The 13487-nt window shown below is 32.5% G+C and overlaps 3 protein-coding genes across 3 annotated transcripts; 2 read left to right on the plus strand and 1 right to left on the minus strand.

The window, feature by feature from the left end:
- The first annotated feature begins 89 nt into the window (after window positions 1-89).
- LOC123722362 lies at window positions 90-2008 on the plus strand. The gene is made up of 2 exons (XM_045683905.1): window positions 90-156; window positions 1442-2008. Exons 1-2 carry the CDS (start codon window positions 121-123, stop codon window positions 2006-2008), a joined length of 603 nt encoding a protein of 200 aa, XP_045539861.1. The 5' UTR covers window positions 90-120.
- A 72-nt stretch (window positions 2009-2080) lies between these two features.
- Window positions 2081-3271, minus strand: LOC106708298. The gene is made up of 3 exons (XM_014499783.2): window positions 2689-3271; window positions 2470-2616; window positions 2081-2323 (listed from the first exon to the last, which is right to left on the minus strand). The coding sequence occupies exons 1-3, from the start codon at window positions 3167-3169 to the stop codon at window positions 2142-2144; spliced, it is 810 nt and encodes a 269-aa protein (XP_014355269.2). The 5' UTR covers window positions 3170-3271; the 3' UTR covers window positions 2081-2141.
- A 3608-nt stretch (window positions 3272-6879) lies between these two features.
- On the plus strand, window positions 6880-9107 carry LOC106708328 (golgin subfamily A member 7). Its single transcript, XM_045684033.1, has 3 exons — window positions 6880-7206; window positions 7750-7902; window positions 8602-9107. Exons 1-3 carry the CDS (start codon window positions 7048-7050, stop codon window positions 8782-8784), a joined length of 495 nt encoding a protein of 164 aa, XP_045539989.1. The 5' UTR covers window positions 6880-7047; the 3' UTR covers window positions 8785-9107.
- The last annotated feature ends 4380 nt before the right edge of the window (window positions 9108-13487 follow it).

The following is a 13487-nucleotide window of genomic DNA, read 5'->3' on the forward strand; positions in this document are numbered from 1 at the left end:
TTAAATTCTCGGTAATGTATTTCAAAATATTACCGTTGTAATTCAGTCAACATTTTGTTGACTTTATTAAATGTAAACAATATTAACTCGATACACAGCATTCGTAGCACAATGCACTAAATGAGAGTTCTCCTTATCGTAGTTACCATTTTTCTGGTAAGTATTTGATTACATTTTCTAAGAATTAATATTTAAAAATAATTGAATGTATTAAATTAAAAAGTATGAATCGAACTTAAGGGAACTTGAAGTTGTTATTGACTGTAATAATTTTAGGTTACAAATTGACCTATTTTGTGGTTGGGCCCATAAAGTTTCGCCTTACACGGACATCTCCAAGCAGTCGGAAGCAGCAGCTTCAAGTTGACTTGACGGCCACTTGTCGGCTCTAATAAATACGGCCAACACTACACCGATTGCTTGGAACTGTCCGTATATGGCGGCCCTTACAAATCGTCTTGTAAGTACTACTCTTCCATACATCTCTATCAGCTGTTATCTGAATTCGCTCCCTTCTTATCCATATCCTCTTTCACACAGTCCATCCATACTATTGTAGCCATTTACATTCATCTATTTACATCTAGGTTAGAATAACTATGTATTTATAATCATACTCATAAAAAGTACTTCATTTCTCTGACGTCACTATCAACAACATTTCTGTACTACCTAGTTTCATTTCTATTTTGGTATTGGCAGACAATAGAGGTGACTTCATTTCCCAGCCGACGTTGAGGCGGAACTTTGCACCCTCATTTCACATTGATACGTGATCAAATGCGTAATGAGGTGAAATTCTATCGAACTGATTAGTATAATGTACGGTTACACATGTTTATAATTTAAAATTAACTTTAGGTTTCGAAAATAACAAACAAGAAAGAAAATTCAAGAACTTATTTTCCGATTTCAGTCTAACCTCATTATCTCTATTGCAAATTAAACATAGAGTAGACTAAAAATGTGTAGTAAACTTTAATGACAGTAAGTATTCTAGAATAGACATAATTTAATCTTACTAATATTATAAATGCGAATGTTTGAATGGATGGATGGATGTTTGTTTGAAGGTATCTCCAGAACAGCTCCACCGATCTTAATGAAATTTGGCATTGATATAGAGCATAGTATGGAAGAACACATAGGCTACGAATAAAGTTTTTTCAATTACGCGATAGCGGAGTCTCCGGCTACAACTAGTTAATCATAATTTGCTTTTCATTTGTTTTTTATTATCATCATCGTCATAATTTCTTTATCTGCCTACTGTATGACAAAGGATTCCATCTTATATAACAAATTTACTATATAAATACATGTTTAACTTTAAAATTGAATTTTTAAAGTCAACAACTAAATTTCCCCACGTGAGTAAAATTTAAATATAAGCGCCTGGTGAATTTTTAACCATGTGCTAATAATGTAAACATTTTTACAGGTAACAACTCTTCCACGTGTCGTCTCTCATCGAGGAATAAAAACAGGATATGCAGATACTGAATTGAAAACACTGCTAAATATATACAAAATGAATCCTTTAAAACGTTCCAAAGTATATGAAAAGTTTTCTAAACAGTTACTGTCGTTTAGGCCGGATACAAAACGTCCTGCGTTGAATATTGATTTAAATGAAAGTAGAAGGTATAAAGAAAAGAAAACGAGCGCCAAATTGGGATACATCGAATCGATTATAAGAAATTCGCAAGAACATACGACAGAATTTAATCCTTTCGTTGATAATACTCCAGAAAATTTTATGCAAGGTTTATTACTAGATGACATTTTAAAAATCGAACACTACAATGAAGATGATAAAATCGCTAAAGAAGAAATCAAGATACTGGACAGTAATGTTGACGAAAAATTTATTTCTGATGTAGTATTAAATAATATATCATCAGAACAAGAGAAACAAGCTAAACGAATATTTAAACATCCAAAAGGAGGTTTTAATAGGACAGATGAAAACAAATCAGACAACAATAACGTCGTAGTACTAAGATAGGGTAAAAATAACAAACGATTAGTAGAATTTGAAACCTTAAATCATAGACTTTATTTACAGTATAATAAATAAATTAAATAAATAAATTAATCAGAGGTCCGTGTTATTTTAAAGCTTAGTATATGTTTTTGGTTTAGATTTGCCCTGAGTAGGCGATTTCGTGGGCTTCTTCGTAGGATCTCGCTTGGTAAGGGCCATGGGAGTCCCAGCCTGGGGCGTGGTGGTCTACGTGATGCTCGACATGGTGCTGGGGATAGTGGATCACTTCGTAGTTCACAACCTTAGGCTTGGTGAATTTGAAGATGACCATAGCACCTGGAAGAGATACAAAAGTTATATATTTCTTATCTATCATTGCAATCTAACTTTGACTTAATGTTACTTTTTAAGCACGTAGAAGATATACATTAGTTTAAGTAATTCAGATTGATTATACGTTTTCTTTGTTTAGCAGAACTTACCAGAAAGAACAAGAGAGATGAGACCAAGAGTAAGAGCCTTCCAGGTCTTAAGGGCGATCATAGCGAGAGCGAGGGGCACGAGGACAGCAGTCTTGAACTTCAAACCGAGAAGGAAGGGCAGGACCACCTTCTTGATGAAACCGTGTTCTGGAATCAAATAATCAATTAATAACAAAATTTTTGTTTACTTTCGTTGTAATGTTTAAGTCAATTACGCACTGCTCTTGATCCTCAAAGGTTTGGGAAGCTTGATCTTCTTCTTCCTGCCTTCGAAGGTTTCCACCTCTTCTTCACCGTCCAATGGCATGCTCAGCTCAGAAGGCAGGTCTGTTAGCAGCGACCTGGGCACGTACTCCGATGCAGAAGAGCTCACAATCTCATCGGGCACTTTCACTCTGATAGAATGAGTTTGGAGAAAGCGGTCTACTTTATCGAACATAGCGTAAGCAGGGTCCTTGGCCATCCTAGGGTCTACTTCTTCATCGTCTTCTAGCGTTCCCATCTTGACGATGGACAGATTATCGGTGATCTTGATTTCATCATCGTTTCCCACTCGAGAAATCCACTCCAGGGTTCTTGGTTTCACACACTCCACGGAATATTGACTCAAACATTCTTTGTAAATGTTCTTAACGAGTTTGGATGCGGGATATTGAGCACTGACAAGCGCCGCAAGGGATAAAATCACAAATAATTTCATTTCGCACTTTATATTTCGCGATTTGTTTTAATTAAACGACGGCAGATGCGTCCGACTGCCGTCCGAGAAGCGGTCACAATGTATGCCATGGATGTTCAGGGCTCGGTTTATATACAAGCATTAATACGTGACGTGATACCGGAATGCGCGATGGTGCTATCTTCGGCGATACTTGCGGGGTGCGCTTGTGGTACATTTTAATTGTGTTGGTGAGAAGTGACATTGTATTGGAACTGTCAGTTAGTTGCTTTACCCTTCAGGGAGATAGAGTTCCTATAAGTAAAGCTAATGATAAGTTTCGAGATAACAGTGCTTCCAAAGATAAAAATTAATGTTAATTTCTTGTATTGATTCTTGTAAAATTCATCTCAAGTCAACGTACATTGTGATTTTTTTATGTATCTTTCTAAGATTACAAATGCGAAAGTCTGGATGTATGGGTAGATGGATATTTGTTAGAAGGTATCTCCAGAACGACTCAACGGATCTTGATGAAATTTGCCATGGATGTAGAACATAGTGTGGAAGAACACATAGGCTACTAATTTTTTTAATACGTGCGGATGTAGTATATTTTAATTCGATGGCCTGGTAACTCAATAATCAAATTAATGTGTTTTAGTTGTAAATATTGTAATTACATTTTTGTTGGGTTAATACGTCTCATTGTCAAAATTTCTGTCGATTATAAATCAAAGCAAGATAAGATCTTTTATTACGACATAAATAAAAGTTGATTGAAAGTGCAAAAAGTTTTCAGTTCCTTGTTCATTTGATATCCAGTTCCAAACATTTCCTATCAGTCGGTTAATATGCTATTTCTATTGATGGCGGTAAGAAGATTATTGCTTACTTTTAAGTTGCAAAATAAATTAAACTATTTGTTTGAAAATTAATTTTTAACCAATTTTTTTCATTAATTGATATCGTTGATGTCTTTTATATGGACTTATGTTACTTCTTATTAACATTATGTACTGCGAATGTTTGGAAGGATGTTTGTTACTAGGTATCTCTAGAACGACACATAGGATCTTGATGAAATTTGGTATACAAGTAAAACATAGTCTGAACGAACATATGGGCCAATACCAATGATCCCGGAAATGTATACGGTTCCTCCGGGATACGTTTAAGTATAATACTTACTCGATAAATCTGCAACGAATCGACATGACTTAATGTAATTTGGCCCAGGTATAGAACATAGTCTCAAATCATCTTATTCGTATTGCTTTTTTATATCCGCATGGACGGAGTTACAGGCGTCCATTTATAGTTATGACTATTTATTTACTTTTATAAAGTACGAGCTGTACACCCGCGTCTCCGCCCGCGCGGAATTAAAAAAAAACTTAATAGGTAACCTATGTGTTCTTCCAGACTATGTTCTACATCTGTGCCAAATTACATCAAGATCTGTTGAGCCGTTCCGGAGATACCTTCAAAACAAAAACCAACCATCTATGTAAAGTAACGAATTTGCAATATTAGTAAGATTTTAAAACGGCGTTAACACAAATTTATTATAATTGCATGATACGAATAGCAACTTTATTTGTTTTCTGTAATCTCTTGAGTTTCCACTTTCCAAATACATCTAAAAAACATAAGCAATGTGTTTGTATAACGGTGTGTAATTAACGTTATTTTATTGTATAACATTTATTTGAGATAATATACTCAATACTTCCAGTGTCCTAGTAACTAAATCAATCACACGATTGGTAGTTTTTATTCTATCTCAAATGAAATTCATTTGTTTAAATACGTGACAAAAAGCTTAAATAATACTCACGCTGTTTTAAAAAAGTAACATTTTATAAACAAACGAACATCAGTTACAGGAGTTGGTCTTTAATTCAGAGATGGCGAATCTCTACATACCAAAGTACCATTTTCGTAAAATAATATTTAATGAACTCATAGACATGCCACCGTTTAAAATTCATAAATTTTGTTTTTTGTAATTATTTATTGCGAAGATTACTTATGTTAGTGTAGTGCATAATGAATTTTGTGATCTGTGCCCGAAATATTGTGTCGCGTTCCATTAAACGCAAACGTGCCATTGGTTTGCCATCCCTGCTCTATTTGACATTTACACCAAAAATATTGTTATTTTGTAAAAACCAGAAATTATATCTCACAGTTTACAGTACTTTGAGATCAACTACATATCTACTGCTTGTACTTTACTCCTGTCTACTGTTAGTTCGTAGTCATCAATCGAAACGATCATGCAACATATATTGTAAGCTCCAACAACTAATTTGTGTCTGTCCTGACAATTATATAAAAGAAAGTGACACTTTTTAACGCGTGGCATTGCGTTCGCATTCCTTACGTAATAAAGTCAACATTTCATATAGATACCCAATTCAAGTCACACATTCAAGTGAAAGATGTCGCTTCAAAACGGATGCTAGCGTCCGTGATATGATTCCCAACATCCATCCAACCTACGCCCAACTTCGGAACTATATTGAATTGTAATAAAGTCGATTGTAATGGATTGCTTTAAATGTAATAAGTACTCTATGGTCGTGAAATTTAAATCATTGATTTATGAAGATTGCATTGATTTTTTACAATTTTTCATCACTACTCCTTAATGTGCCTCTTATAACATTGCAAATGTTTTCCGAGCGTATTTTGTTTTTCACTTTTTTAATAACAATTTTCTTAGTGGCCAGTTGAATCACTTTGGTAGTATATTTTGGGTTTTTGAACATTTGAATAAAGTCAAATACGTCAACGTTAGTTAATAGCTTCAGGCATAAACGAAATTCGAACCATCTTAATATTATTTCAAAGTGTTATCTACTCTATAAGTTTTACAACAAATAATATAATTTATCTTTAATAGTACGAGATCAGAAAGATAATCTCTCTTGTGACCATTAAGGGAAGACAAAGCATCGACATAATACACGATAAGGTTAATTAGCGCCATTTCAAATAGAGCAGCAATTCAAATAAATCGATACATTAAACAAGCTTACAAAGTATCCGGTTGATATTAATTGACCTATAATAATCGTTTGAAGTGCAAAGAAAACGTCGCCCTAAACATGGCACCTTTAATTGATTTATTTCAAGCCGTCAAGCGATCACTAGTTTTAATATTCCGAGGGCGAAATGCAGCGAAATCGTCCTGAATAAATCGACGCCCGACCCGTCAAACTAATCAATGGATAATTCCGAATCTTTGGTCTTCCGTCTAGTCCCTAAGTATGTAGGACATTGATTTGCCTTTGATTTTAGAGATATGAGTCGCCAAATTAGCCATCTAAGATTAGCTATTCTTAATTTTGATTGAAATAACCGTAAAAGACACATACCAAAAAATGGTATGGAGTCTAACCGAATACGCCAAATTTGGAAAACAGCGCCATCTAATGATTTTGATCAATAATTTAGTTAATGATTATTATTTGAAAAGTCTACGTACAATACGTAAGCTGTAATCTGCCCTAGCTATGATCGGATAGTCAGTTGCACTAAAATTATGTACTAGGTTACACAGCACTACAGTCTCTTGAAAAGTTTTTGGAACAAATAAGCAATTTATTTCTACTTCAAAAAAATTGTTTACTTAAATCTCTTCTGGATCTTTCCGGAGCGTTCATATTATTTATTTATTGTCTATGCGATTGTGACCAGAGACCACAGACAATCGCCCTTGTCAAATTTGTCATTTTCACAAGCAAACTGATGTCAGCGTTGTGTTAGATTTTGTGAGAAAATAGTTTTTATTGTGTTGTTTTAAGTGATTCTTCGAACATTTCGTCTTATTATTCTCTGACATCAATACTTTTGAGGCGTAAATCGTCTTATGTTTATTCGGTGACACGTGATTTAGGTGTGTTTCTGAAATGACAATGGCGAATAACAGGATACCATCAGGACCCAATACGCCTGGCAGTCAGCAAACGCCTACACAACAAGGAATAAAAATATTCATTCAAAGAGATTATTCTGAAGGGACTGCTGTTAAGTTTCAAACAAGGTTTCCTCCTGAGCTAGAAGACAGAGTAAGTGAAAGTTACCACTAGACTAATTTCGAAATGAAAATAATCACGATCTCACAGTAATATAATTTGTTTTCTTAACTAATTTAATATTTGTATATTGTGAAATAAATAAAATGTTGATCATTTTATACAAACATGTATAAACATGTAATAGATCTTTGGCACTAAAGATAAAGGTTCCATTGCCAGATTTTTAATCAAATATTCCAAAAAGATAGACACCATACTTGATTTCTTAAACAAGATACTTACATATGGCTAATGTTTATGGTTAGAATACCTTAAGGTGAATTAAGAATAGGATATTTCTGAGCTAGGTAAAAGGGTGGTTATATTATAAGAACCATTTTTAATTACAGTTTCTCAACTTAAATATTCAACCTACAGTATGAATTCTACATTTTAGGGCCTACTCAACATTTAGTTGACACACAAGACATTTCAACTTAAATCTATTACCTAAAAATATTATTTAAGTCCGTAATTCTTTGAAGAGGATTATATCATGATAATTAAAAAAATCTCTATTTTATATTTTTGCAGATAGACAGACAAACATTTGAATACACAATGGAGAGATTGAACGAACACTTTGAAATGGCTGAGACGGCAGATTGCAGTACTTACTGTGAAGGCTGTCTAGCCTGTCTCACAGCTTACTTTATTTACATATGCACGGAGACACATTATGAAAAGGTAATAAACATACTTAATAATACAATGGCTCCTATGAATAAGGGGCAATGAGAGGCTCTCAAAGTTTCAACCATGTAGGAAAATTGGCCAAATAGGCTCTTTTACTTCAGCAAAAAATAATATTTACACCTGTAAACATGTATTTTAGTACATGTTAACTAAACTAAGAGGTAGCTTTTAACATAAAAAAGTAAAAATCAATTTGTTACTTTGGTCTACATACATAGGACCCATAATTTTATAATGCTTTGACAGTATTGTGATAAATTAATCAAAAAGTTGCCTAACTAAACTAAAGTCTCAGTAATTTTTCTAGCACAGTCTTAGTAATAGTGGCTATGGTCACTACAACTCCACAACTAGCCTGTATTTTGTGTGAGGGTAGGATGTGGATCACTTAACCCAACTCTCCAGCTATCCAAAGAACCTCAGCAATCACTTTGTTGCTATCTCCGAGAGTGATCTAATGCCCAGTTTACAGTATAGTTTCAGTAGTCTGAGGAGTGTTAAAATGAGATAAAAATTGTACTGAACTATTATTTACTGCTTGTCTTGACTGGTCGAAATTTAAATATTTTGTTGATTCTAAATGCTATGCGAAAATGATTGATTGCCAATGCAGTTGTTTGTGTATTTAATTATTTTATTTAGACAGTAATATGGATTTAAAAAATAAATATTGTATTTTCAATGTTTCAGCATCTTCGAAAAATATCGAAGTTCATAGCGACGCAGAATGAAAGAGTGTACAATCCTCGAGGAATACACATAACCGATCCAATACTTAGGGGCCTCCGAGTTATAGAAATAACAATAATAGATTTACCTAATTGCCAAAGCCCCACCGGTAATTCAAATAACACACAAATGAGGCACACTTGACCACCACACGAAAACCGGGAGTTCTTTATGTAACAATCAAGGTACTGGTTTTAAACCAATAACTATTTTAAACTATCAATGGTGTAAATTTAGAATATTGGGCACAACATGCAAAACACGCCACAAGTTATTCCAAGTGTGTTAAGTTTAAATACACATTAAGTTATCTTGTCTTTTGAAGTTATTTTCATCCTAACTTTTAACCTAGCTGACTTAAAAAAGTTTTTGTGTATGTACAGTACCTTTGTTCGCGCTATTTCACGTGCAGTGCCTCACTCCTTGCTAAACTAAACTCCATATTTTTCTTCAGGAACAAATTGCTTAAAAATATTTTTATCAAATTAAAACAGCAGTTTTTAATCCCTGTATATTTTCATATGCTGTTATTTTATTGTCACTTAAAGTAGAATACCGCTAATGACTCTGACTGTACATCTCTTATGTTGCGTCTTAACAGCTTGTTGTGAGATGTCCGTTTACTGTGTACTAAGGAATTAACTTAAAATGTTTCACTGTTTTTACCTTGAGTTTCCACTTTTAAAACACTTGTCAAATATATGAGCCGCTTATTTTGAAAGTGGCCTAACTCCATTTATCTTCAAATCGAGATATTGAAAGTTTTGCGTTTCAATGAATTTAAAAATATACGTATAAGATACTAAGGAGTCATACTGCTTAAGCGTATCTAAGGATGTTAAATTTAAAGTTCCTGTTAAAATAGTGGCAATTATTAAGTAAATAACGTGCGTTTTCTTATCAAGAATGGAGTTGGGCCACTTTCAAAATTAACAGCCAGATTCATTATAAAATTTTAAGGTGCACAAGTCCATTCAACATAATTTAAGATGTTTCAAATGGAAAAAAAGAATACGGAATTTGTTTTGCATATGTTGAAAACACTTCGGAAACATAATTTATGCGATTCAAAACATTTTTTAATTACAGAACATAGAAAATTACAAACATAAATTTATTACAAAACAATTTACTAGACTACCCTGACGTGGTAATAAATTCAGAACTTTAAAATTTTCATTTTAATTCATGGATGTCTTATAAAAAAAATTATATGGTTCAATTCTGGCAAAACGCATCTAACATATTCTTAACCAGTTTACTGATTCTCCATCAGAATTTTTTACTCTTAAAAATTGCGTCTTCTAATAATTTTGTCAATACAAAATATTCCTGTCTCATTTCATTAAGAATAAAATTATTACCCTTCCGACACTTTTTAATAATCTTGTAATAATCTTGGGGAACGTACATTAAATTATTTTTTAATGCCATTTCTACCACGGCAAAATCTCTATCAATTGGTAAAAACGAATGTCCTGATATTAAAAAATTATGATCTATAATTTCTACATTATTATCCAAAGCTTGGACAATTTTCAACCACATTAAAGCTACTTTAATGTTTCTATTTTGCCCGGTGCACATGTCACTGTAAGCTATGATGTGTTTTTCACTTCTTAATTTTTTAATATGTTTTAAGATACATGAAACAATAACTTGATGTAACTATAAGTGGAGTTGGGCCACTTTCAAACTACACGGCTCAGTTATTCAATTAATTCGGAAAACTTATGTGTAAAAAATTTTTCGTACTTTCTCTGAATATAAGCAATCTGAAGTGCTTCACTGATAAATAACATGAAGTTGTACATGTAACAATGGTAACCGGCAAAAAATTGAAAAACGGAGTTAGGTCACTTTCAAAATAAACGGCTCATATTGTTGTCTCTAATTTTTCAATGAGAAGGACAGTGATGAATATGTTTTTGTACATGTTTTGGTAGTGGAAACCTACAGTTATTCAAGCTATACATTCCTATACCTGAATGAAAGTTGTTTACAAATGATTATTTAGTAATAAAACTATTTTCTTTTCGTCCGGAATGTTTTGATGATTAAAATTTCTTTTTGAATGTAAATTTGAGGACACTTTAGGACATAAAATATTATAGGAAAATATAGGAAATTTGAATTATTAAATAAATTATTCGGTACATTTAAGTAATTGGAAAACTTTTTTCAATGTAAAACACAGTATAGTAGTTTTATGGTTTAAATACCAGTAATATGAAAGAACTCCTGAGCCAAATTATCTTCCATTGTCAATGGAATTAATTGATAATTTTATAAATGTGATGTATAATAATTTATAAAAATATATTCATTCGATTTCGAGTGGAAATAAATAAGATAGGAATTAATTGGGAATGGTTGTAGTCGTTTTGGCATTTAAAAATACACTCGAACTTGGATAAGAGAGAGTCCAAGGGACTATGGTATATCTCTCAAATATAAAGGTTTCTCTCTAACACGAATTTCTTCCATATGTACCTCGTCCGTTGGGTTCGGACAATACTCAATTGTACAGGTTTCTCGCTTATCCAGGTTCGTCTGTACTTTTAATTATTTTCTAAATAAATTATGTTTTATAATTAGTACCTTTATGCCCATTTTGCATTCAAGTCCAGCAATCCAATCTAGCAACACCTGCCAGCGAGTAGAAAAAGTAAACTCACACTGGAATGCAATGTGGGCTTACATTGTTCCAGTTGTAATCCATAGTGGTTTTAATCACTGGACTTGAATAATGTAAACTGGACATTATAAATAATGACTACAATATGAGAAATAGACAGGATATAAGATTGTTATTTGATTTTGTGTATGACAAATTACAGTATGAATTGTATATCGCTGTATGAGAATTATTAAAAACCATGATATCAAAGTATAATTTCTCTTGAATGTGTCAAGTTTGGCTCAAATTTAACGAAATAAGAGCTCTTGGCCAAGAGAATTTTAACATAAGATTGCATTTAAACGTTTATAGTACGACAAACTAATCTGGTCCAGTGAGAGGCAGAATTTTGACACTTAATAAATATTTAAAACCCATTTAAGTATAGAAAATAACATACAAAAAAAGAGTTGACAAGACAGTCCGACATGATATATGGCATAGGTAAAGCATCTTTTACATGAATGGGCCCGCACAACCTGTGAAATATCACAGCCACACAGAAGACAGGAGTTAAGAGAGATGAATGTGAGTGCCGTAGACCTACTTTTACTACATTTCTCCTTTCTACCCTTTTCTTGAAAGGAAGGGATAGATTTTGCAGTGAATGGGATGCATTGAAAGTTAAAATATCCACTTTCTGAGGGTCCCCTTCTTCAATTAAAGGCAGGCAACTCATCTGCATTTGCAGATCTCTATGGGCAGTGATCGCTTCGCTATTTCGGCGAATTTATGTGGCTGTTTCCTTGTTTTCCACCCTTTGCTATAAAAAAAAAAAAAAACTTGAGAGGTGTGTTGGGACACCCGGATGGAGCGAAGTTGCTTTCGATTAATTAGTGAAGGAACCAATGTTTATTCTATGAATAAAAAACTTAAGTCTTCACAAGAAGTACATTTTATTTCTATGAATTTTCGTTATATAGGTATTGTCACGTCGTTGCCATGGTGAAGTAGCGCTCATTCTTCTATAGCAAAAAGTGTCGTGACAACTTTTCGTAAGAATTTTCTAGCCCCCTTTCACAACGCGCGATAAGGAACTTCGTTCCAACTTTTTTGACATTAAAGGGGTACTCGGCTATACCAATTTAGTTTCACGTACCGGGCCACTTGGTCAGATATGTTTGTCGATCTATGATTATCCCATTTACTATAGGGATATATACAGAGTACGTAAAAATGTCTGATTTTAATTTTAAGTTTTAAAATTTGTATCGCATAAAGTTTTTGATTTGTCGAATGAAATATTTAATTTCATTAATAAGTTTGATTGTATTTTGGTTTAAATTTTTAATAATAGACATATTTATTCGGGAAAGTTTACTGGAAACAAGTCAATATTTTTTGCTTGCAAAATTTACTTCAGCCGAAAATTATTGTTGCTTTATAATTAGGGAAAATATATGAATAAGCTAATTTTAATGAAAAATTTAATGCCTATTCCATAAAAATTAGCCTATTCAGTTATTAAACTAGTGCATATAATATTTTGACCACTTAATATCAAGTGAACATTTCGTTGAGTAACAATTAAAAAAAATTAACAGAAGGCTTATTAATCTTTTTTTTTTGTTTTGAATTTTTTTTTAATGAAATTAACATAAAATTAATATGAATAATAGTTGTAATAAATGATTATTTTTCAGCCATTGTGTGTATGAAATGTAAAATATGTATGTACCTTGTATTTTTAATTATGTAATTTATTGTAACGGTAATTTGTTTTTTATATAGTTAATGTGTGTCAGTGCGTTTTCACTGTCTAAAATAACTATACAAAAACATATTGTTATCTTTATTATTTTCTTAATGAAAGAGTGAGAAAGTAGTATGTTTTTACTACAAATTTTAAGCAGTGGAAACGCACGGTAATTGTTATAAAGTAACATTATGTTACATTTGGTGTAAGGTTGGGGATGTTTTTGTGAATTGATATTTAGGATTAATTCATGTATATTATATAAAAAACGACATTCTATACTAATTTGTAGCATTTAAGTCCAGAGAAGTTATATTGTACATTTTATTATAATTCTTATCATTATTAAAATAATTATAAAATAATGATTTTTATTACCTTTTTTTATTAAAAAGTTTGTGCCGGAGGAATAATTTTAGTCCTCTCCCTGCCTATAATTTTTTTAAAGAAATGATGTGAGGAAGTGGATTC

The sequence above is a fragment of the Papilio machaon genome, chromosome 24, assembly GCF_912999745.1.
Source record: "Papilio machaon chromosome 24, ilPapMach1.1, whole genome shotgun sequence".
Lineage (NCBI taxonomy): Eukaryota > Metazoa > Arthropoda > Insecta > Lepidoptera > Papilionidae > Papilio > Papilio machaon.